The sequence below is a fragment of the Pongo pygmaeus genome, chromosome 7 (genome assembly GCF_028885625.2).
Source record: "Pongo pygmaeus isolate AG05252 chromosome 7, NHGRI_mPonPyg2-v2.0_pri, whole genome shotgun sequence".
NCBI lineage: Eukaryota > Metazoa > Chordata > Mammalia > Primates > Hominidae > Pongo > Pongo pygmaeus.
Window position 1 is genome coordinate 107199070 of NC_072380.2, and position 25466 is coordinate 107224535.

Genomic DNA, 25466 nt, shown 5'->3' on the forward strand with positions numbered 1-25466 from the left:
ATAAATCAAGTGGAACAGTGCAAATTTTTTCTTTTTTAGACAGGGTCTGACTCTGTTGCCCAGGCTACAGTGCAGTGGCCTGATCTTGGCTCATTGCAGCCTCCACCTCCCAGCCTCAAGCGATCCTCCCACCTCAGTGTTGCCAGTAGCTGGGACTACAGACATGTGCCACCACATTTAGGCTAATTTTTGTATTTTTTGTAGAGATGGGATTTTGCCTGTTGTTCAGTCTGGTCTTGAACTTCTGGACTCAAGTGATCCACCCACTTCAGACCCCCAAAGTGCTGGTATTACATACATGAGTCACTGTGTCCAGCTAAATCTTTTTTTTTTTTTTTTTTGAGATGGAGTCTTGCTCTGTTGCCCAGGCTGGAGTGCAATGGTGTGATCTCAGCTCACTGCAACCTCCGCCTCCCGGGTTCAAGCGATTGTTCTGCCTCAGTCTCCCAGGTAGCTGGGATTATAGGCGTGCTCCATCATGCCTGGCTAATTTTTGTATTTTTAGTAGAGACGGGGTTTCACCATGTTGGTCAAGCTGGTCTCGAACTCCTGACCTCGTGATCTGCCCATCTCAGCCTCCTAAAGTGCTGGGATTACAGGTGTGAGCCACCGTGCCCGGCCACCAGCTACATCTTTAAAGCATTAACTTTTCTTTTTTAGACAATATTATTCTGTCACCCAGGCTGGAGTGCAGTGGCATGATCTCAGTTCACTGCAACCTCTGTCTCCTAGGTTCAAGCAATTCTTGTGCCTCAGCCTCCCGAGTAGCTGGGATTACAAGTGTATGCTACCATGGCCAGCTAATTTTTGTAGTTTTAGTAGAAACAGGATTTCTCCACGTTGGCCAGGCAGGTCTCGAACCCCTGGCCGCAGAAGATCCTCCAGCCTCGCTTGTCCTCCCAGTGTTGGGATTACGGTTGTGAGCCACTGCCCCTGGCCTAAAGTATCAACTTTTCTACAGAAAAAAGATACCAGTCTTTCCTGTTTTTTGTATTGTCTTTTTCTTTTTTCTTTTTTTTTCTTGAGATGGAGTTTTGCTCTGTCATCCCGGCCGGAGTGCAGTGGCACGATCTTGGCTCACTGCAACCTCCACCTCCCGTGTTCAAGCAAGTCTCCTGCCTCAGCTTCCTGAGTAGCTGGGATTACAGGCGTGTGCCACCATGCCCGGCTAATTTTTGTATTTTTAGCAGAGATGAGGTTTCACCCTGTTGGTCAGGCTGGTCTCAAACTCCTGATCTCGTGATCTGCCCGCCTCGGCCTCCCAAAGTGCTGAGATTATAGGCGTGAGCCACCATGCCTGTCCCTCCTGTTTTTCATATTTTCTAACCTCACAATAGGAACTTATTTTCTTTCATTTAAGGTAACTTTATTTCAACAAATTTAATTGTACTCTTGCTGTGTTAATTTTTTTAATAGCTTAGTGTACTGAGTTACTAAATAGACTGTAAGTATTTTTGGTTATTATAATCAGTTGCTATTTTTGTATTTTTTTTGTTTATTGATTTCTGTAGCTCAAAGAACAAGCTGCTGATTCTATTTTGGTACTAGAAGCGGCCCTAAAATTAAACAAGGATCTTTATGTCCATACGATGAGAACTCTAGATTTATTGGCCATGGAACCAGGCATGGTAAATGGAGAAACTGAGAGTTCTACTGCTGGACTGAAAGTCAAAACTGAAGAAATGCAGTGCCAGGTATTCATTTGATACTTAATTTACGTAGGGCAATTTTTTGGAAAATCTTAATATGAGATCATCCTCCTATTTTTAATTAGAATTTATTTCTGCCTTTGTCTCTTAAGATGCTATTAAAACTGCATTGTATTTAATTTATACATTTTTAAGATTTGACATTTTTCTAAAAGAAATGGAAGAAATTTTATGTCATCTGTTGTCTCTGAAATAGTTTCCAGATTGTATTTAGGAGACAGTTTAAGTACTGAGAATACAGTTATATGTAATTGATTTACAGTTCTTTCATATTACTACAAATCTGATCAGACCAAAAGAAAATAAAAACTAATATTGTGCTAGACTTTGAAAAATCTAGACCTCAAGAGAGAGTGTCTAGCTTTTCAGGGATCTTAAGTTTGCCCTCTTTCTGTAACTCTGGGCCCCTCGTTCCTTTCACAGCTTTCAGTTGCTGCTTGTTGTCAGGTATTGTTTTTGTTTTGTTTTGTTTTGTTTTTGAGACGGAGTCTCACTCTGTCACCCAGGCTGGAGTGCAGTGGCGCGATCTCGGCTCACTGCAAGCTCTGCCTCCCGGGTTCATGCCATTCTCCTGCCTGAGCCTCCCGAGTAGCTGGGACTACAGGTGCTTGCCACCACACCCGGCTAATTTTTTGTATTTTTAGTAGAGACGGGGTTTCACCGTGTTGGCCAGGATGGTCTAGATCTCCTGACCTGGTGATCCGCCCGCCTCGGCCTCCCAAAGTGCTGGGATTACAGGTGTGAGCCACCACACCCGGCCATTGTCAGATATTATTTTATGTGTTTATGTCTTCTTTTTCCCTACTGGATTATAAACTCTTTGATGTCTCTCTTTTTTTTTTTTTTTAAATATGTTCTGCGTCTTACTTTCCAGAATAGGACCTTGAGTAAAATAGAAATTTTAAAGTATTCAGCGATTGTCTAGAGAGGGCTACTAGGATTGTACCTTCTAAACTGTGTTGTCTTTCCTTATTCGTATGAGTTGGCATGGCTTCTTTTATCACTAATTCCTTTTCTGGAAAGGGATAAAAATAGTTATGACAGTTTTGGAAAGGTGCCTTTTCAGATTAGCTGTTTCCAGAGCTGAAGGTAATCATTTATTCAAGGCCTGATGAGCTGGAGTTTGCAGCAGGAGTAGGAGTTAATGAAGTATTGATACTTGGTAACCCTTTTTTTAAAAAAAAAAAATTTAATTTTTTTTTTTTTATAGAGACAGGGTCTCCCTATGTTGCCCAGGCTGGTCTCGGAACTCCTGGGCTCAAGGGATCCTCCCACCTTGGCCTCCCAAAGTGCTGGGATTACAGGATACTTGTTAACATTTTAAAATCACTGATGAAACTTGCATATAGGAGTGTTACTGGTATGTAGTATCTCATAATCTTTCAGAACCCGTCTAAAAGTTGTTGATGACACTTCTGATTTTCGCAATATGGTGGATGATACAACCTTAAAACAAAACTCCTGTAAAACATCTGTATGTGCTAGGCAAACTATCAAATGTTCTTTTACTTACATAGCTGAGTGACAATTCCTGTTTTTTGAAAGGCAAATTAGTGGTAACACTCATTTCCTGTCATGACAGTGTTTTTCTTTTTTGAGACAGAGTTTTGCTCTTGTTGCCCAGGCTAGAGTGCAATGTCGTGATCTCAGCTCACTGCAACCTCCGCCTCCCGGGTTCAAGCGATTCTCCTGCCTCAGCCTCCCAAGTAGCTGGGATTACAGGCATGCACCACCTCACCTGGCTAATTTTTGTATTTTTAGTAGAGATGGGGTTTCTCCATGTTGGTCAGGCTGGTCTCAAACTCCCGACTTCCAGTGATCCGCCCGCCTCGGCCTCCCAAAGTGCTGGGATTACAGGTGTGAACCACCAGATCATATCTAAAGTAGGTTCTTTAAATTACTAAAATTTACCTTAGACTTAAAAAGAAAAATTGTTATTTTTTTCCGCAATAAAACCAGGCCTTAATGCGCTTCAGGGCAGCTTCATTATCAGGCTTTTTTGTTTTTACAGTAAATCTGTTGACCACCTCTTAACCTCTAAACTCATTGTAATGGCTAGTCAGTTGCTAGAATAATACTTGAAAATATCTTTTTGGTATTTTGCTGTCTATCTTTGCCTAGAAAGGAGAATTATATATAACTGTAGTAAGTATGCATATATGTGCATGGGTGTGTGTGTGTGTGTGTGTGTGTGTGTGTATGTTTTGCTCTTTTAGTATCCCTTTACTCCAGATAGGAGGAACTCTCTAGAATGAGAATCAGCCAAGGGAGGCCGAGATGAGCAGATCACCTGAGGTCAGAAGTTCTAGACCAGCCTGGCTAACGTGGCAAAATCCTGTTTCTACGAAAAACACAAAAATTATCTAGGCATTGTGGCAGGTGCCTGTGATCCCAGCTACTCGGGAGGCTGAGGCAGGAGAATCGCTTGAACCCGGAAGAGGAGATTGCAGTGAGCCGAGATCACACCATTGCATTCCAGCCTGGGCGACAGGAGTGAAACTCCATCTCAAAAAAAAAAAAAAAAAAAAGTCAACCAAACATGTAGTGTGGACTAAATAGTGCAAAGCAATGTTGTAGAGGCTAAGGAGAATTAACCTGGATTCTTTGAATTGGACAGAACCGTATTTATAAAGCTTATCAGTGAAGAGTGGTTTCATGTTGAATACCAGGCATGATTATAGCTTAGGAGTTTGGAAGAGGAATAAGTATCTGTTGCCAAAGGTTGGTTTGGTGGTATAAAAGTAGTAAGGGGTGTGGAATGAAGCATATTTCTAGGATCTCATGTGAATGGGGCTTGAGAAGACTGGTGTGATTAAAATAGAGCACAGTGGAGAGGTTTGGAAAGAGAGATTAGGCCACAGTCTGAGATCCTTACAGATCAGGCCAAGGAGTTTGAACTTTCTTCTGTTTTGGGGAATAATTGAAGACTTCTTGAGTCAGTCAGATCAAGAAGACTTGATCTGTCAGCCATGTGTAGAATAAATTTGAGTCAGAATATTATGAGCTTAGGAATCTGAATTCAAACTTTGGCTCTGCCACTACTTGGTTATATGCTTTTCATGTCACTTTCTGGGCGTTTGTATTCTTATCCATAAAATGACCAAGTTGAACTAAATAATCTGAGTCTTTTTTGAGTTTTGCCTTTAGTAATTCCAGGTGTCAATATAAGCTTTTTGAAAAACATACAAATTATTTTCTTTTTTGCCTAGTGTCCACATCTTACATACAAATTCTGTCATAGAAACATACTACTGGAAACGTTTTATAGTTAGCATACATTTCTCACTTAGGTAGACGTGCACCACCTTCACTTTTGAGGGGCTCCCCAGCGTTTTTTCCCTCTCCTGTGTTAGAAGAATTCCCGATCTTTTCAGACTTGTAGGAGGCAGAGCCTGCTGCTGCTTTTTTTTTTTTTGAGACAGAGTCTCACCCTGTCACCCAGGTTGGAATGCAGTGGTGCATTCTTGGCTCACTGCAACCTCTGCCTCCGGGTTCAAGCACTTCTCCTGCCCCAGCCTCCCAAGTAGCTGGGATTACAGGCACGCGCCACTACGCCTAGCTAATTTTTGTATTTTTAGTAGAGACGGGGTTTCACTATGTTGGTCAGGCTGGTCTCGAACTCTTGACCTCGTGATCCGCCCGCCTCAGCCTCCCAAAGTGCTGGGATTACAGGTGTGAGCCACCGCGCCCAGCCAGCCTTCTTCTTATAGAATAAACTAAAAACTCCCAATACTAGCTTTCTCTAGCCTTATCTGGCTTGAGGGCAGGCATATCACGTAAGTTTTACAGATAGGTATGCTTCTTTTAGACTGAATCACGAGCTAGTCCTAGTAAGTCATAGCATTGAGGGTGTTGGAGAATCCATTGTGGTGGTGGGTAGTGGCAACAGCGACAGTAAAATCTAGTTTCCAGGGACAGCACTTGCAGGAGTATAGCTGCTGCTTTCAGGATCTGGTCCTGGTCCTGGTGGCTACGGGTGACAGGAGCTGTGGAATCTACTGTTGAGATTCTTTCACTAGACTAGTGTTGGCTCTCATCCTGACTGCATGCCTCCTTTGCCCTTTTTTCTAGTCAAATTCTTTAGCCTTTTTAATAATTCTGTAGGTGACCTAAACTCTACTCAGTAAATCAGTATTCTGCTTAAATTGACCAGAGTTGATTTATGTTGCTTGTGACTAAGAACACTGGTGGTAGCACCGCTCCTTGGAATATGTGTTTTTTTATATCTTTTTTTCTGTGTTTTCCTGAGATAAAGACAGTTTTCATTCTGTCAGCTCTTAAGTACCTGAGAAATTGTTAAGCAAATTGGTGTTCATTATTATTTCAGGTGTGCTATGATTTGGGCGCAGCATACTTCCAGCAAGGCTCCACAAATTCAGCTGTCTATGAAAATGCCAGGGAAAAATTTTTTAGAACCAAAGAACTAATTGCAGAGGTAAATCCAGTCATAATAGGAACTTAATATTCAGTTCTTTAAAACATCTATACATTTTTTGGCTTTGATTTTTCTGATGATAAAAACGTGTTCATTATTATAAATGTGTGATGTTCAAGAAAGTACCAAAACTGGTTTTTAAAAATCTGTAGTAATATAACCTGGAAATATAACCCCTTTTATAAATCTAGTAAATTTTCTTCCAGTTTTTTTCTCTATGTTTTTATACAGTTAAGCTCATATTGTAAATACTCTGTATCTTGCTTAAATCTTTGCCTAGGCATTATAAATGTATCATATTATGTGGAAGTACTCTGATTTACTTCATTTCCCTTATGTTTGGGCATTTAGGTTTATTATACAGCTGCAATATTTGTATCTGCAAGCCTAAATTTTTCTTCAGATTTCAGATATGTTTAAGTTCCTACAATTATTACCATGTCAGTGGTTATGTATTTTTCTGAGGCTATAATTTGTCAAACCACATTACTTTCCAGGTACATTTCTCACAGAGCACTTCAGTTAGCAGTGAGTGTTTAACAATTTTTTTTTTTTTTTTTTTTTTGCTAACTTGATGGGTGAAATATAGTATCTTTTATAAACTTGGCTTTCATTAATTCCTAATATGGGTAAACATTTTTACTGTGTTTATCATTTGCATTTTTCTTTTTATGATTCATATGACTGAATTGTAAAGTATATCTATAACTAGGTTTTTGTATGGCTGGTGCCTGGAAAAATTCCCACTTCAATCTGCTGTCCTTAGTAGAGATATTGATTAAATGCCCTAGAGGTTTAAATGCTCTGGCTATTCCAGATAGACTCATTAGAAATACTCATTTTACTTTGCTAGGAAATTAATCTGGTTTCTAATTTTATGGTATTTCAGGTATAGTAATTTAAAACAAATATTTTTTCAAACTTTTTTTTTTTTTAAATCCTATTTGGGTAGAAGCATTTCTATTCTTTCCAATTGAGTGATGATTATGCTGTTTGCTCTCTCCTTTAAATCTCTGCTGGTATGTGTCTTTTAAAACCTTTAAGTTTGTTTTTCATTTTAACACTGTTTGCTCTTTGTTAATGTCTTGTCATACATATTTGGTATGATAATGATGTCCACCTTTTGTATGTTGGCCTGAAAACTCTAAGCTTCAGCAAACTTTCTTTGTAAAGGGCCAGTTAGCAAATATTCTAGGCTTTCTGGGCCACATTCACTCTCTATTGCATATTCTTACCATTTTTTTGGTCCCCTTTGCGTAGTTTACAGCCCACAAAAATTGTCCTTAGCTCAAGGGACAAACAAAAACAGACCATAGGCTGGATCTGGCGTATGAGCAATAGTTTTTTGACACCCCTGTTCTAATTTTAACCTTTTTGTTTTTTGATTCCTCCAGTTTTAAATTTTTCTTTTCTTTTTTTCCGGAGACGGAGTCTTGCTTTGTCACCCAGGCTGGAGTGCAGTGGCGCCATCTCGGCTCACTGCAACCTCCACCTCCCCTCCCGGGCTCAAGCCATTCTCCTGCCTCAGCCTCCTGAGTAGCTGGGACTACAGGTGTCTGCCACCACGCCTGGCTAATTTTTGTATTTTTAGTAGATACAGGGTTTCACCATCTTGGCCAGGCTGGTCTCGAACTCCTGACCTTGTGATCTGCCAGTCTCGGCCTCCCAAAGTGCTGGGATTACAGGCGTGAACCACTGTGCCCAGCCCAGCTTGAATTTTTCAGTAGCATTTCCTTGTACTGTTAAAACATGCTAAGGGGGTGCTAGACTATTGTTTATATTACATGAATGGATAATGGTGTATACCTCTTACTTTACAGATAGGTTCATTATCTCTTCATTGTACCATAGATGAGAAGCGGTTAGCTGGCTATTGTCAAGCATGTGATGTTCTTGTACCTTCTTCTGATAGTACATCTCAACAGTTGACTCCATATAGTCAAGTCCATATTTGTTTGAGATCTGGCAACTATCAGGTAAGGTGTATGAGGGGGATGCAGTGAAGTTTTGGAAGCCAGACAAAACTAAGTTCAAATCCTTGCACCTTCCATTTACCAGTTACGCGTTTTGGGGCAAGTCATTTACACTGTCATACTGGCCTGTAACATAATGGTAATAATTATCCCATTTCCTAAGATTCTTATGAGAATCTAGTGAGAACTTATAGTGCACAAATTCTAAGGCAAAGCATTATACAGATGTTACTTCATCATTGCTGTTATCTTAAAGGTATAGAGTTGGCCTATCTTAAATAAATTTTGTAAGAAATGTTTGTAAGCAGAACTTTTAACATTTAAAAATTGCAGGTAGACAGCTTTTAGTTGTGTGTGTGTGCATTTGTTTAGCAGCTGGGATTATTGGCTGCTGAGATATTCATAGCTTTTAGTTTTACAAAACATTAAGTCTTATGTCTTTTGGATGTGTGGCTTGTAGCCCAGCTTTATTAGCCCTTCCAAATAGTAAGACTGAAGGAGAAAGGGAGCACAGTGAACACGGCAGTTGTTCTGGTGGGTTTGGATGGTCTGTTAGAAACAGAGCCCACCTGCTCTTGAGCCTGCTTACCATCTTGGTTTGGTTCATGAAAACGCCTTAGTGAGTCTCTTGAGACTTTTATTGTGTACGCCCCTGCCCCCCCCACCAACACACACACACCTCTGGATGTTTATCTTCAGTTTTGTTATGAAAATAACTGGAAATTAGAATTGTGCTTTTAAGGTCTTTATTGGAAAGCCTCCATTCTAGAGAATAAACAGTGCATTCATTCATGTTTAACTCAAAATAGGAATCATGAAATGATAAAGCCATAACTTAGTTTTTGTGTCTCCAATTGGGTATTATTCCAGCTTTATAGTTCTCTTACCTAGGGGTTTTTTTGTTTTTCACAGAAAATAGATGAAGAGAGGAAACAAGATGGCACTTCTTTCCCCTATCTTTGGCCCTTTTTAAAAGTATTGCTTTGTCCTAGGAAAGAAAATTAAACTTTCTTGAAGTTTAATTACCGATACAGGTGAATTTAATAAAGACTAGAGCTCTCTCAGTTATAGCTCCCTAGTAAAGGTTTATGAAGGGTGAGATCAATTATCATAAAATACAGATTCTTTAACAAGTTGGCTGGGCATGGTGGCTCACACCTGTAATCCCAGCACTTGGGAGGCCAAGATGGGAGGATCGCTTGAGCCCAGGAGTTCAAGGTTGCAGTGAGCTATGATAGCACTGCTGCACTCCAACTTGGGTGACAGAGCAAGACCCTGCCTCAAAAACAAAAAAACCCAAAAAACGAAAAAACCTCTCTGGAGTGGTAAGACCTGTGCCAACAAGACCTTAGGAATATCACCCAGAGACAAGTACATGTTACTGTGACTGTAATAAAGTTCCAAAATACGAAAATCAGAAAATAGTGTAATGGGTAGCTAAGAAGGGGAAAATAGTAATTTTGTTGCATCTTTGAGATTCATTACTTATACATGCAGGGCTATCTTAGAAATTGTATTTCTTCGAATGGGATTGTGTTTTTATGAACTATGTGGGTTTTGTTTAGTGCTGATGAAGTAGGAGTTGAGCAGCTGTAACAGGTGTGTCTTCTCACACTTGGGAAGCTGCTGTGTTGCTCCTGTGGAGCCCTGCCTTGCTCATGTTTTGTTATGGAGGTGAAGCTAGTGGTTGCTCCATATTTTTGAAACCACTTATGTCAGTACTTTTCTGGTAGTGGCTGATTAGTTTAATTTTCAGAAATCTCCTTTCCCCCTCCTCTCACTAACACCCTTTCTTTCTTTCCTGCTCTTCCATTCTTGAGAAGTAGCTAAGAAAAAGTCTGTATGTAATAATCTGAGTATTTTTTGTAGTTCACAGATAATATATTTTAAATCATTTAAATTTATTATAATCACTTGTTAGCATGTTTTTTCAGCTGAATTTTTTAATTAGTTTTTTTTTTTTTGAGACGGAGTCTCACTCTGTTGCCCAGGCTGGAGTGCAGTGGCGCGATCTTGGTTCACTGTAACCTCTGCTCCCCGGGTCCAAGCGATTCTCTTGCCTCAGCCTCCCGAGTAGCTGGGATTACAGGCGCCTGCCAATGTGCCTGGCTAATTTTTGTAGTTTTTAGTAGAGACGGGGTTTCACTGTCTTGACCAGACTGGTCTTGAATTCCTGACCTCGTGATCCACCTGCCTTGGCCTTCCAAAGTGCTGGGATTACAGGCATGAGCCACCGTGTCTGGCCATTTAATTAGTATTTTTTTAGTTTGTTTTATGAACTTGTGTTCAGAGAGAATAATAATTTTTTTTTTTTTTTTTTTTTGAGATGGAGCATCGCTCTGTCGCCCAGGCTGGAGTGCAGTGGCGCCATCTCGGCTCAAAGCAACCTCTGCCTCCTGAGTTCAAGCAGTTCTCCTTCCTCAGCCTCTCCAGTAGCTGGGATTACATGCAAGCGCCATGATACCTGGCTAATTTTTGTATTTTTAGTAGAGACGGGATTTCACCATGTTGGCCAGGCTGGTCTTAAATTCCCTACCTCATGATCCACCTGCCTTGGCCTCCCAAAGTCCTGGGATTACAAGTGTGAGCCACCACGCCTGGCCTAAAATTTTTTTCTAATAACATAGCTGGATTGCTTCTCATTGATTGATTCCTTTCTTACCTCTCATTTTTGGTCTGTGATCTTCAATTTTAAAAAAGGGGTAGCGGGGCTGTTTTTGCCCTTAATCAAATTTTAGAATTTTAGGAAAAAAAGGTTTTCATAGTAAGATATTTTTGTGATTTTTTTCAACTTGTATTTTCCATTATAGAAAGACTTGTTTAAAGTAAAAAAACTTTACCATGATTTTTGAAATGGGTGCAACTTTATGTGTGTGTTCTAGGAGGTAATACAGATTTTCATTGAAGACAACTTAACCTTGAGTTTACCTGTCCAGTTCCGACAATCAGTCCTAAGAGAACTCTTTCAGAAAGCTCAACAGGGGTAAGTAAGTTGAAAAATTACTTTTTGATTTTTGAATAAAACAGCAAGTGCATTCTGGTTTATCAAAACCACATTTTCAAATTACCTGTGGCTCTGTGACATTATTTTCATATTGTTAATATAAGGGAAATTAACATAGAACACTCTGGTGTTCCTCCGTCTAGTCTGTTTTAAAAGTGCTTGCAGGGCTGGGCGAGGTGGCGCAGGGCTGGGCGAGGTGGCTCATGCCTGTAATCCCAGCACTTTGAGAGGCTGAGGTGGGTGGATCACTTGAGGTCAGGAGTTTGAGACTAGTCTGGCCGACATGGTGAAACCCCATCTCTACCAAAAAATAGAAAAATTAGCTGGGCGTGGTGGTGCACACCTGTAGTCCCAGCCACTCAGGAGGCTGAGGCACGAGAATCGCTTGAACCCAGGAGGTGGAGGTTGCAGTGAGCCGAGATTGCGCCACTGTACTCCAGCCTGAGTGACAAAGCAAGACTCCGTCTCAAAAAAAAAAAAAAAACAACTCCTTGGGGGAAAAATTATACATAGCAAAATTTTATTCTGTTGTCTAATGTGTAACTAAATTGTCCCTTGATAAATTCAAAACCTATTCTGCTTTCTTTCTCCCCATGATTTGGTATATATTTATTGGTATGCTTGAATATTCTAAAATCTTACCTCTTAAGAACAGAAAAAATAACATTAGTTGATCTACTTTTGTATTCTACAGAAATGAAGCTCTAGATGAAATCTGTTTTAAAGTTTGTGCCTGTAATACAGTCCGTGATATACTGGAAGGCAGAACAATTAGTGTTCAATTTAACCAGCTATTTCTTAGACCAAATAAAGAGAAAATAGACTTTCTTCTTGAGGTATGACATGTTTTTCTTTCCTCTTTTGATTTATAATTTGCTTTAAGCTTACCAGTGACCTCTTAATTGCCAAATCCAGTTCCTTTTTTCCTGTCTGCCTTGCCTTTCTGTGCCTGACAATTGGCGCTTTTGACAGACTATGCCCTTCTGCCTGGTCTTCTGCTGTAGCTCTTTTTCTGGTTCTCCACCATGTTTCTTCAGCATCTTTATTGGATTCTCCTTAGTCCTTCATTGACTTCTCTGTTGCTCTTCCTTTAGTATTTCTGTTTATAGAACTTTTGTCCTTGGCTCACTCATCATTTTTTATTTACTTCCAAAGCTTCACTCATCTGTTTCATCACCTGTTTACTAAGAACTCCCAAATCAAACCTCTTATCTGTCATGTGTGCTGTGGAATCTGTGTTTCTACTGGATCACTCTACTTCTTTCTTAACAGTCTTAATGTTAGAGACATTGAGAGAAGTACATAAAGCACAGATAATACCACTTACTTCCAAAAATACAACATTGCCAGCACTCTAGAAGCCTTTGTTGTGGTCTTTACAACCTCTTCTACCATCCCTTGAGGTAGCTACTGCCCCGGCTTTTGTGATCATAATTTTCTTGCTTTCTTTTATATTTGTATCACCTCTGTATGCATCCTTAAAGAACATTCTTTAATTTGCCTATTTTGAACTTCATATAAATGGAATCATACAATATGTATTCATCATCTTCTTTCACTAAAGAGATTTATTTGTGAGATTTATTCAAGTTGTATATAAATAACAATTTTTTTCATTGCTTTAAGGTGTTAGAGGCTGGGTGCAGTGGCTCACACCTGTAATATCAGCACTTTGGGAGGCCAAGGCGAGTGGATCACAAGGTCAGGAGTTCAAGACCAGCCTGGTCAACATAGTGAAACCCCGTCTCTACTAAAAATACAAAAAATTAGCTGAGCGTGCTGGCAAGCGCCTGTAATCCCAGCTACTTGGGAGGCTGAGGCAGGAGAATCGCTTGAACCTGGGAGGCAGAGGTTTCAGTGAGTGGAGATCACGCCACTGCACTCCAGCCTGGGCAACAGTGAGAGACTCCATCTCAAAAAAAAAAAAAAGTTAGAATATTATATGGACCACGCCACAATTTCTTCAGTCTTATGATGGGGGACATTTGTGTTTTGTATAGTTTTTGGCTATATATACATATGATGAGGGACATTTGTGTTGTTTATAGTTTTTGCCACTTGGAACATACTTGTACATATATCTAGGTGTGCATACATACCAGTTTATGTTATATATCTAGGGAATAACATATCTGCAACGTTAATTTTTAAAAACCAAGTGGCTTATAACCACCAGCATGCCTGAGTGTTCTCATCAGTCAATATCCTTGTTAACATTTAATATTGTCAGATCGCCTGTGAGGTGGTTGTATAACAGTACCTCATTGAGGTTTTCATTTCTACAACTCTTCATTTAATTTTTACTCATGGATTTTGTTTTTTGAGTTATCTTTTCCAAGTGTTATGCCTCTTTTTTTTTTTTTTTTTGAGATGGAGTTCTGCTTTTTTATTTTTATTTTTTTATTTTTTGAGATGGGGCCCCCTCTGTTGCCTGGCCAGGCTTTAGTGCAGTGGCGTGATCTTGGCTCACTGCAACCTTCGCCTCCCAGGTTCAAGCAATTCTCTTGCCTCAGCCTCCTGAGTAGCTGGGACTACAGGCGTGCACTACCACGCCTGGCTAATTTTTCTATTTTTAGTAGAGACAGGGTTTTGTCATGTTGGCCTGGCTGGGCTCAAACTCCTGACCTCAGGTTATCTGCCTGCCTTGGCCTTCCGAAGTGACAGGATTACAGGTGTGAGCCACCGTGTCCGGCCAGAGTTCTGCTCTTGTCGCCCAGGCTGGAGTGCAGTGGTACAATCTCAGCTCACTGCAACCTCTGCCTCCCAGTTTCAAGTGATTCTCCAGCCTCAGCCTCCGGAGTAGCTGGGATTACAGGTGCCCACCACTACGCCCTGCTAATTTTTATATTTTTAGTAGAGACGGGGTTTTGCCATTTTGGCCAGGCTGGTCTTGAACTCCTGACCTCAAGTGATCCACCCACTTTGGCCTCCCAAAGTCCTGGGATTACAGGCATGAGCCATGCCCGGCCATGTTATGTCTCATTTTTCTATTATATTGTCTGTTCTTTGGAAGGAGCTTTCTTTTTTGTAGGAGATCTGTATATGTTCTCTTTTTTACCAATTTTAAATATTGCAGATATCTTCACTGAGTTTGACTTTTAGTTTTTCTTTTTTTTTTGTTTGAGATGGGTCTCACTCTGTCACCCAGGTTGGAGTGCAGTGCTGTGATCTCAGCTCACTGTAACCTCCACCTCCTGGGTTCAAGCCATCCTCCCACCTCAGCCTCCTGAGTAGCTGGGACTACAGGCACGTGCCACCATGCCTGGCTAATTTTTTTTATTTTTGGTAAAGATGGGGTTTTGTCATGTTGTCCAGGCTGGTCTCGAACTGTTGAGCTCAGGTGATCCACTCACCTCGGCTTCCCAAAGTGCTGTGATTACAGGCATGAGCCACCACGCCAAGCTTAATTTTCTTTATATTGTTCCAAAGCTCCTAAATTTAATATCAAATTTACCGATTTTTTCCGTTGTAGTGATTTCTGTGTGTTGTTTAAGAAAGCTTTTTCCTATTGTGTCATGAAGATATTCTTCTATTATATCTTCTAAAAGCTTTATAGCATAGCCTTCCTTTCACGTTTAGGTCTTTGATCAACCTACAGTTGATTTTTGTGTGAAGTAGGAAGTGTGCCAGCACCATTTACCGAAAGGTTAATTTTTTTCCCACCAATCTCTAGGGCCACCTCTATTGTATGCCGGGTGTTTATACATGTATGGGCCTGTTTCTGAGCCATTTTATACCACTTCTCTATTTGTCTATCCATACCTCATTATGTCCATGTCCTGATACCATCGAGAGAAAGTTCTACCTTGTTTTCAAGGTTGTATTGGTTATTCTTGTCCCTCATTCTGTTGCCCAGGCTGGAGTGCAGTGGCACAATCTTGGCTCACTGCAACCTCCGCCTCCTGCGTTCAAGCGACTCTTCTTTGTCAGCCTCCCGAGTAGCTGGGACTACAGGCACGCGCCACCATGCCTGGCATATTTTTGTATTTTTAGTAGAGACGGGGTTTTACCATATTGGCCAGGCTGGTCTCAAACTCCTGACCTCATGATCTGCCCGCCTCGGCCTCCCAAAGTGCTGGGATTACAGGTGTGAGCTACCACGCCCGGCAGTCCTTTGCATTTTTATGTGTAAACATTAGACTCAGATTGTCAAGTTCCACAAATCTGTTGGATTTTTGTTTGGAATTACATTAAATTTAGAAGCCAGTTTAGAAAGAAATTATGTCTCTTTTCTTTATTAGAAAAAAATTTATGGGCAGCCTCCTAAGCCAAAGTATGCTTAGGGAGACCCCTAAGAATTTACATGTTTACATTATTGGGTGTCCTAATCCATGAACGGGTATGATGGCTCTTGATTTCTTTAGGCAGTCTTTAGTGTCCTTTAGAACTTCCTAATTTTTCCATAGAAGTCTTAAATTTTTATATAGTTCTTAAAATGTAGACTTGAAAATAGTTTATGCATTGATACAGAGGTATAGTTTAACTTTCTAATAATTTTGTATCCAACAACTTTGGATACAAAACTTTGCTTAGCTTTTAAAAATTCTATTCATATTTTTTCCCATTTTTCTATGTATGCAGTCATCTGTGAAGAATGCATTTTGTTTATTCCTTTTCTGATCTTTTAATTTTGATTTATTTTTACTTTTTTTTTTTTGAGATGGAGTTTCTTTCTCGTTGCCCAGGCTGGAGTGCAATGGCGTGATCTCTGCTTAGCGCAACCTCTGCATCCCAGGTTCAAGTAATTCTCCTGCCTCAGCCTCCTGAGTAGCTGGGACTACAGGCATGTGCCACCACGCCCGGCTAATTTTGTATTTTTAGTAGAGATGGGGTTTCTCCATGTTGGTCAGGCAGGTCTCAAACTCCTGACCCCAGGTGATCCACCCGCCTCGGCCTCCCAAATTACTGGGATTGCAGGTGTGAGCCACCGTGCCCGGCCTCTTTTTACTTATTCTTAATGTGCTGGCTATTACCTCCAGTACAGTGTTCAGTAGAAGTGGGAATAGAGAACTGCCTCGTCTCACTCCCAGTCTCAGAAAGCAAGCTTGCACTGTTTCACCATTTAGAATTATGTTTATTGTAGGTTTTTGTTGCTATTCCTTATCTGATTAAGGAAGTTCCCTTCTCTCCTTAGTTCACTGAAGGTCCTGTTTTTAAAATAATGAATTATTTTCAGATTGTATTAAATGCTTCTGTGTCTGTTGAAATGATCACATAATTTCTCTCCTTACCTGTTCATGTGATAAAGTATAATTGATTTTCAAGTGTTAAACCACCTTTGCATGTCTGGAATAGACCCAACTAGGTCATGATATTTTTTTAATAGAAATTGCTGAACTTGGTTTGCCAATATATGAAGATTTTTTTTTTCTACATTCATGTATGAGATTGATGCACATATTTTTATTTTTTTATTTTTTGAGACGGAGTCTTACTGTGTCAGCCAAACTGGAGTGCAGTGGCACAATCTTGGCTCACTGCAACTTCTCTCTCTGGGTTCAAGTGATTCTCCTGCCTCAGCCTCCACAGTAGCTGAGATTACAGGCACCCGCCACCATGCCCAGCTAATTTTTTTGTATTTTTAATAGAGACGGGGTTTTACCATGTTGGCTGGGCTGGTTTCAAACTCCTGACCTCAAGTGATCCTCCCACCTCTGCCTCCCAAAGTGCCTGGATTACAGGTGTGAGCCATGACACCCGGCCGATGCACGCATTTTTTTTTTTTCTTGTCCTGCCTTTGATTTTCGTGTCAAGGTCATGCTTGCCTTATAAATAAGTTGAGGCATCTGTCTTTTTTATTGTCTGGAAAAGTTTATGTAAAAATGAAGTCATTGCTTCTTTTGGTGTTGGGTAGAATTTACCAGTAAAGTCTGGGCCTGGGTAATTTTTTTGTGGGAAGGTTTTTGATCAGTGATCATAGAACTATATTCTCGTTTTTCTAGAGTTCGTTATAAGAAGTTATTTTCTAAGGATTTGTCCATTTCATCTTAAGTTTATTAGTATTAAAATTTATTATTTTAATATTAAAGCATCTACAGAGATGCCCACTAGTTTGAGTTTTTCTTTTTTTAAATTGAAGTGCATGAAATTCACATAACATGATCTGTTAGGTTTGCTTATCAGAAGTTACATGTTCCCTACATTGTTCCATGACACATGTACAAAGCTTCTCACTATGTGAATAAATAATCTGTTGTAAAAGGAGACTCAGATATTTATTACTCACCATAAGATATTTACATATGGCAGCAAAGAAACAAAGTTATTAGAATGTAAGTGTATAATACATACTCCAAGATGCTCAGATGTTATTTACTGATAGGTTAATTTGTTAATCAGAAAATGGTATTTGAACATAGTACTTTTAAAACACTGCTTTTTTTTTTTTTTTTTTTTTTTGAGATGGAGTCTCTCTCTGTTGCCCAGGCTGGAGGGCAGTGGCCTGATCTCCACTCACTGCAACCTCTGCCTCCTGGGTTGAAGTGATTCTCCTGCCTCAGCCTCCCCAAGTAGCTGGGACTACAGGCCCACACCACCATGCCCACGTAATTTTTTTTGTATTTTTAGTAGAGACGAGGTTTCACCATGTTGGCCAGGCTGATCTCGAACTCTTGACCTCAGGTGATCCACCTGTCTCAGTCTTCCAAAGTGCTGGGATTAGAGGCAGGAGCCACTGCACCCAGCCTGTTTTTTTAATAACAGTTTCATCAACATATAATTCACATACCATACAGTTCACGCATTTAAAGTGTATAAGTCAGTGCGTTTTAGTGTATTCCTAGAGTTGTGCAACTATCACTTCACTTCCTTTTTTCACCCCAAAAAGATAATCTCTTATTCATTACCTGTCACTCTTCATTTTCCCTCAATCTCGCACCACCTGAGGCAACTACTAATCTACTTTCTCTATAGATTTATCTGTTCTGGATATTTTATGTAAATGGAACTATGAAATAGGTGATCTTTTGTAACTGGCTTCTTAGCACGTTTTCAATATTGTAGCATGTATCAGTACTTCACTTTTTATGGCTGAATAATACTTAATGGATATATACTGTATTTTGTGTGTTTATTCATCAGTTGGTAGACTGCAGGTTACTTCCACTTTTCGGCTACTGTGATTAATACTACTATGAACATTCTATTTTTTGCATGTGTCAATGTAAAAAATATTTAGCAATTTCTTGAGATTATGGACTTTTACACTAGTTATATTTTATTTTGGCTTCTTATAAATAATATATGAGGAGGAACCCTAATCTAATGAATAAATTCAACATAATATGAAAATATTATTTGTAGATAACTAATATGACCATAACTAGTTTCTATTCTTTGTTTGCATTGTTTACTTTTTAAACCTTGGTTACCTTTTTAACTATTCATGAATAGCTCATGAATATAGAACCATTAGTTCTATATTCGTGACAAATCAGTTATTCTTTTCAATTATTTTCTTTTTGGTTTTAAAATTTTTTTATTTTTTTAACTCTTTTCTGACAGGAGCTATTGATTTCTATGGTTTATCACTTAATATAATTTGGCAACATACTTGATAAATTCTGTGAGAACTGTATAGCATGGTAACTAAGTTATTCTTTGCTACATGTATACACCTGCACTTATTAAAATGGTCACATTCCATTCCCTCTTTGTGATGGATTGTTATTCCTTGGTCTGGTCTCTTCTGTTAAGTTACTTAACTAAATCTGTGATTGGTACATTGTTGAAAAAGGAAAATTCAGTTGTTTTTAAATCCAACCTTTTCAAATTATAATTTACATTTTTATAAGTACCCATATTCAAATGAAAATTACTCAAATTCCTAGGTATGTTCAAGATCAGTAAATTTAGAAAAAGCTTCAGAGTCTTTGAAAGGAAACATGGCTGCTTTTCTAAAGTAAGTACCTTTCTTTTCTTTTTTCTTTCCTTTTTTTTTTTTTTTTTTTAACTTTGAACTTAGTCCTGTGAACAAAATATCTGTATTATCTTTTATTTTTGTCTTGGGTATCTTTTAACCAGGCAGTAACTGGTGTTTGAGAACCCATTAAGTTCAAATTTGTATAGCCACGTGAGACGTTAGGATTATATAGTTACCTTTTTTTAATATTGTGGCATTGACATCACAATTTTAAATAAGGACCAAAGGGAAATTTTAAAATCTATTTTAAAATATCATTATACAGTTTATGTAATGGTGACTTTTTAAATGGCTTATTAAAATTGGTTGATATGATTGTTTTTCTCAAACTAAATTATACACTTTCTTGTTTTACAATATTTCTTACTGATCTAGGAATGTGTGTCTGGGGTTGGAAGATCTGCAGTATGTTTTCATGATTTCTTCACATGAGCTTTTCATTACATTGTTGAAAGATGAAGAACGAAAGCTACTTGTTGATCAGATGAGGAAGAGATCCCCTAGAGTAAATCTGTGCATTAAACCTGTAACTTCATTTTATGATATCCCAGGTTAGCTCTCTAGTCTGCCAGCCAAAATGTTGGCATGTTTTGCCCCTCTATTCAAATTAACCTTGAAATATATTTGAGGATTCTCTCTTACTTGTTTTAATTAACACTTATGTTGGTAATTAATAGAAATTCACCTGTCTTCTGTATCAGATTTCTGTATAAGCAGTTATGCTCTAGAGCTCTGCCAAGCCAATGATTAGTGCAGATTCAGGCCTAGATACATGAAAGATTTTAGCTGGGGAAGGCCGGGCGCGGTGGCTCACGCCTGTAATCCCAGCACTTTGGGAGGCCGAGACGGGTGGATCTCGAGGTCAGCAGATAGAGACCGTTCTGGCTAACACGGTGAAACCCCGCCTCTACTAAAAATACAAAAAATTAGCCAGGCATGGTGGTGGGTGCCTGTAGTCCCAGCTACTACCGGAGGCTGAGGCAGGAGAATGGCGTGAACCGGGGAGGCGGAGCTTGCAGTGAGCCAAGATCACGCCACTGCACTCCAGCCTGGGTGACACAGCGAGACTCCGACTCAAAAAAAAAAAAAAAAAGATTTTCGCTGGAGAAATAGACCAAGGTAACACTGCTGCCAATTTGTTCATGGAGGTAAAAACAGAAAGGGGGAGAGGAGTAGTGAGAGATGCTGGGACCAAAAAGAGGACAGATTTTCATGCGTGTCAGTCTATATCACTGTGCTAGTATCTGCTGACTGAACAGCTTTGGCAGTATTGCCATTTTTGCCTTGTTTGATTTTTTTTTCCATTTTTGCCCTTACAAATATAAGTAGAAAATACAATGCTGTTTTTAAATAAGAAACATAAACTTCAACGTTTAATATAGATGAGAGAGAATTCAATTGGTTTAACAAAAGCAAACTTTTAGCTTCTTTGACCTTCACTAGATTTAAACTGGTTGAATGTGCAGTTGTAAAGGAAAAGGGTAAGGTTAACACAGAAATGCTGGAAATGCATTATTGAAGACTGTATCTGATATCTGAGCTGTAATTAGGGATTTTGGTAATCATTTTTGGTTCTCTGGGAAGAGCATGCCCCCTTCTCTCATAAAACACGTGCTTAATGTTTATTACTCAAAATTAACATTTTATATATGCTTCTGTTAACACATTATATTCAAAAGTAGTGTATAAGTTAAGTAGTATATAAGTCTGTGTGTAAGTTAATTATTTTCATATATTCCACATAGTTCTTTGCATGAAATAAATATTGATTTTTATCTCGTTTATATTTTCATTATCTTTATTTTTAAAATGCATTCATTTATTAAATGTAGATATAGTAAAATTTTGTTAGGTTTTCTGTGTGAGGATGAAGTTAATGTGTAATTTATACAATGTTGAATGAATCAGTTCTCAAGATGATAGCAGCTTTTAATTTATAGATATAATACAAAATACATAATTTTAAGTAAATTGTCATTCTCGTGTATATCTTTGAATTAAATCATTGAAATGTAAATCTTTTTTTAGCTTCAGCAAGTGTCAACATTGGTCAGTTAGAGCATCAACTTATATTGTCAGTGGATCCTTGGAGGATTAGACAAATTTTAATTGAATTACATGGTATGACTTCAGAGCGCCAATTCTGGACAGTGTCTAATAAGGTAAACCCTATGTCAAGAACAGATAAGAAAATTGCCCTTGTTTTCTGAGGTAATTTAATAGAAAAGCTGTTCCCTGACCTTTTTGATAATAAGGACTTCTTAACAGTTTTAAGACCTTCATATGATCATAATTGCATTTTTAACATCCATTGACAGAGAAAATAGGAAATGTCAGAAACAAAAAGATACCATTAAATGAGTAACATCTAAAAATGAGTTTTTCCATTTGTTGACAAAATATATGCATTTTATTTCATTTATTTATTTTTTGAGACAGAATCTCACTCTGTCACTCAGGCTGGAGTGCAGTGGTGCAATCTTGGTTCACTGCAACCTCTGCCTCCCAGATTCAGGTGATTCTCCTGCCTCAGCCTCCCTGGTAGCTGGGATTACAGGTACCTGTCACCATGCCCGGCTAATTTTTGTATTTTTAGTAGAGATGGGGTTTCACCATGTTGGCCAGGATGGTCTCGAACTCCTGACCACAATTGATCTACCCGCCTCTGCCTCCCCAAGTGTTGGGATTACAGGTGTGAGCCACCACGTCTGGCTGCATTTTAAATGTAGTTGTAAATATATGTAAATGGTATATTATTTATGCATTCTGTAGCATAATACTTCATTATGGAACATTTTTGGCTTTAAATGTTCCTTTAAAAACTCCAGCTAATACATTTACCTGTTTCTGAGTCTATCTATTAGAAAGTTTTCCTGCATAGAAAGTGCAAATGAAAATAGCTTTTAAAACACCATTTCAGTGGAATGTAGCTTAGAGATCCAAGGGAAGTAATCAACAGATACAGGAGAAATTAAAGCAATATGGTAATGCTCCTAACTACCTACATACTTACTCCTCCCCTGTTGAAGATGTAGTAAAAAGGCAGCCAGAAATGTATGGTGTGTTTTTTTTTTTTTGCGACGGAGTTTCACTATTGTTGCCCAGGCTGGAGTGCAATGGTGCGATCTTGGCTCACTGCAACCTCCGCCTCCCGGGTTCAAGCGATTCTCCTGCCTCAGCCTCCCGAGTAGCTGGGATTACAGGCATGCCCCACCATGCCTGACGAATTTTGTATTTTTAGTAGAGACGGGTTTCTCCATGTTGTTCTCCATGTTGGTCAGGCTGGTCTCGAACTCCTGACCTCCTGACCTCAGGTGATCTGCCTGCCTCAGCCTCCCAAAGTGCTGGGATTATAGGCATGAGTCACTGCACCCGACCTGTATTTTTAAAAATTGGGTTTAAACATACTAGTAGAGAGAAAAGAAAAAATTGCTCTAAAAATTAGTTGGGCTTTTTTTTTTTTAGCATTGATGCTATTTATTAGTGTGAATTTTTAAGATGAAGGCCAGGTGCAGTGGCTCATGCCTGTAATCCCGCACTTTGGGGAGCTGAGGTGGGTGGATCACTTGAGGCCAGGAGTTCAAGACCAGCCTAGCTAACATAGTGAAACCCCGTCTCTACTAAAAATACAAAAATTAGCCGGGCATGGTGGCATGCACCTGTATTTCCAGCTACTCGGGAGGCTGAGGCAGGAGAATCACTTGAATGTGGGAGGCAGAGATTGCAGTGAGCAGAGATCACGCCACTGCACTCCAGCCTGGGCGATGGAGCGAGACTCTATCTCAAAAATCAAGAACAAACCAAAAATTTTTAAGATGAACAAGTATAGCATAATAGTTATGATAGGGGATTCTGGGACTAACCGCCTGCTTGAACTTGAATGCCAGCTTCATACTTAAATAGCCGTATAATCTTGAACAAGTTATTTAACTTTGTGTTGCAGTTTTCTCATTTGCAAAATGACAGTAGTAGCATAATAGTACTTACCCTGATATTGTTGTGAGGATTACCTGAATTAATATATATAAAACTCCTAGTCTTTGTGTGCCTTTTTTTCCTAATAGTAATCCCGGTCCATTATTTATTACTTGTTGATTGTAGCAAATGTGTTCATTTTCGTTAGTGTTATATTATGGCTGTCATTTTCCTTTCTCTTTAAGAGACGACCTGTGAATTATTTTTTTAAATGCGATTGAAGATTATTGAAAGATTCTTATCTGGATTTGGCTTCCTCTATGTGTGCATATATATATATGTATTTTTTGTTTCTTTTAGTGGGAAGTACCTTCTGTCTATAGTGGTGTTATCTTGGGAATTAAAGACAATTTAACAAGAGATTTGGTTTATATTCTTATGGCCAAAGGTTTGCACTGCAGTACTGTTAAGGTGAGTAAAAGTGTGTATCAAACACTTGTTAAGAATATGCTTTATGGTCAGGTGCCGTGGCTCACACCTGTAATCCCAGCACTTTGGGGGTCTGAGGTGGGCAGATCAACTGAGGTCAAGACCAGCCAGGCCAACATGGTGAAACCTTCTCTCTACTAAAAATACAAAAATTAGCTGGGTGGCTGTAATCTCAGCTACTCTGGAGTCTGAGGCAGGAGAATCTCATGGGAGGTGGAGGTTGGAGTGAGCTGAAATTGCATCATTGCACTCCAGCCTGGGTGACAGAGTGATAGTCCATCTCGAAAAAAAAAAAAAAAAAAAAGAATATGCTTTACTAATTTTAGCAGGAAGTCAGGGACCAGAACTTACCTTTTCCTAATCTTTAAAGTCACAGTCATAGGCCTAAAAAGATATTTGAAAAGGCATTTTGGTTTGTTCTTTTTGCTTTACCGTTGTTATTATACTAAAATGGTCTTGATCAAATGAATACTGCTCTGTGCCTTTTTAAAAGTTTAGAGAACATGCAAAGATATTGTTTGTATTCTTTAGGATTCAGCTAGTAAAGATTGTGTACCAAGATTAAAAAACAAACTTTTTAAAAATATACTTTTGTAGTGTATTTTACATGAGTTTGCAGTCTGGGATGTTGAGACATAAGTGGAATGTTAAATCACATAAGATAGTGCAGTTGCATGACTGATCATACTCTGAGTTCTTTAGGAAGGTTAAAGGCAGCATTTGGAAGGCAGAAATGAACTAAAATTGAGGCTTAAATAAGTTAACTACATCCCCACACCAGCATCTGTGACATTTGGGAACTTTTTGTTTGAGACAGGGTGTTGCTGTGTCACCCATACCGGGGTGCAGTGGCGTGATCATGGCTCACTGCAGCCTCGACTTCCTGGGCTCAAGCAATTCTCCCATCTCAGCCCCCTAAGTAGCTGGAACCACAGGCATGTGCCACCATGCCTAGCTTATTTGAAAGAATTTTTTTTTTTTTTTTTGCAGAGACAGCATCTCCTTATATTGCCCAGGCTGATCTTAACTCCTGGGCTCAAACAGTCCTTCCACATCAGCCTCCCAAAGTGCTGGCATTACAGGCATGAGCCACTGCATGTGGCTGGAACTTGCTGGAAATAAAAATTCTGGGGCTCTGTCCTAGACCTAATGGATCAGAAATTCTGGGTTGGGGCCCAACATCTTTTTAAGTAAGCCCTCAAAGTAATTCTGTTGCATTCTAAAGTTGGAGAACTGCTGCTCTAGACCATCATTGTCCAGTGGAAACATAGTGTAGGCCACATATGTAATCTGTAATTTCATAAAAAAGTGTAGTTGATTGAAATGATTTATTTAACTCAATATGTCTAATTTCAATGTGTAATCGATATAAAAAGTTGGGATGTTTTGCATTCTTTTGAAAATGTATGTGCTAAGTCTTCAAAATCTGGTAGATATTTTATAGAATCTCTCAATTTGGACTAGTCACATTTCACATGCTCAGTAGCCACATCTTATCTAGTGGCTGCCATATTAGACAATGCATCTTGAGAAAATTGTAAGCCATTGAAAAGTTTTAATAGGAGGAATGTAGTTAGTAGCCTTATCTCCTTCTACACCTAACATAACATTTACTGGGCACAGAGACTGTTCTGAAATTTCATATACATTTATTGTTTCATTTATTCACAAAAAGTTTGTGGAAGGTATTATCTCATCTTTAAAGGTATTAAATTGTCCAAGGGCACACAGCTAGTAAGTGTCACAAGTGTTACAAGGGATAGAGAGAAGAGAACATATTAGAGAAATATTTAGGAGGTAAAATCTGGAAGCAGTTGGCAACTGACTTAATGTGGAAGGCAAGAGAGGGAGAAAGAATTGAACACGATGCTCAGACTTCCGGTTTGAGAGTCAGAGAACAAGTGGCAATACCAGCAAATGAATGTGCAGAAACACATTTTTGCAGGGCAGATTATGAGTTTATTTTTACAATTTTAATTTGAAGCTACAGTTGGAAACAGCCTAAAGCTTGGAGAATGGT

At 39.1% G+C, this 25466-nt stretch overlaps 1 protein-coding gene across 2 annotated transcripts in view; it reads left to right on the top strand.

Moving 5' to 3' along the window:
* INTS8 (integrator complex subunit 8) overlaps positions 1-25466 on the top strand; it is a 57201-nt gene that overhangs the window by 7294 nt on the left and 24441 nt on the right. For both annotated transcript variants that reach the window (XR_008504148.2, XM_054498707.2), the window contains exons 6-14: positions 1512-1694; positions 6037-6144; positions 7965-8120; positions 11000-11100; positions 11816-11957; positions 18951-19021; positions 19418-19593; positions 21071-21204; positions 23318-23428. Coding sequence is in view for 1 of the 2 variants with exons in the window: in XM_054498707.2 (XP_054354682.1) it covers positions 1512-1694; positions 6037-6144; positions 7965-8120; positions 11000-11100; positions 11816-11957; positions 18951-19021; positions 19418-19593; positions 21071-21204; positions 23318-23428 (1182 nt within the window). In the remaining variant the exon portion in view is untranslated. The remainder of the gene's footprint in view (positions 1-1511; positions 1695-6036; positions 6145-7964; positions 8121-10999; positions 11101-11815; positions 11958-18950; positions 19022-19417; positions 19594-21070; positions 21205-23317; positions 23429-25466) is intronic.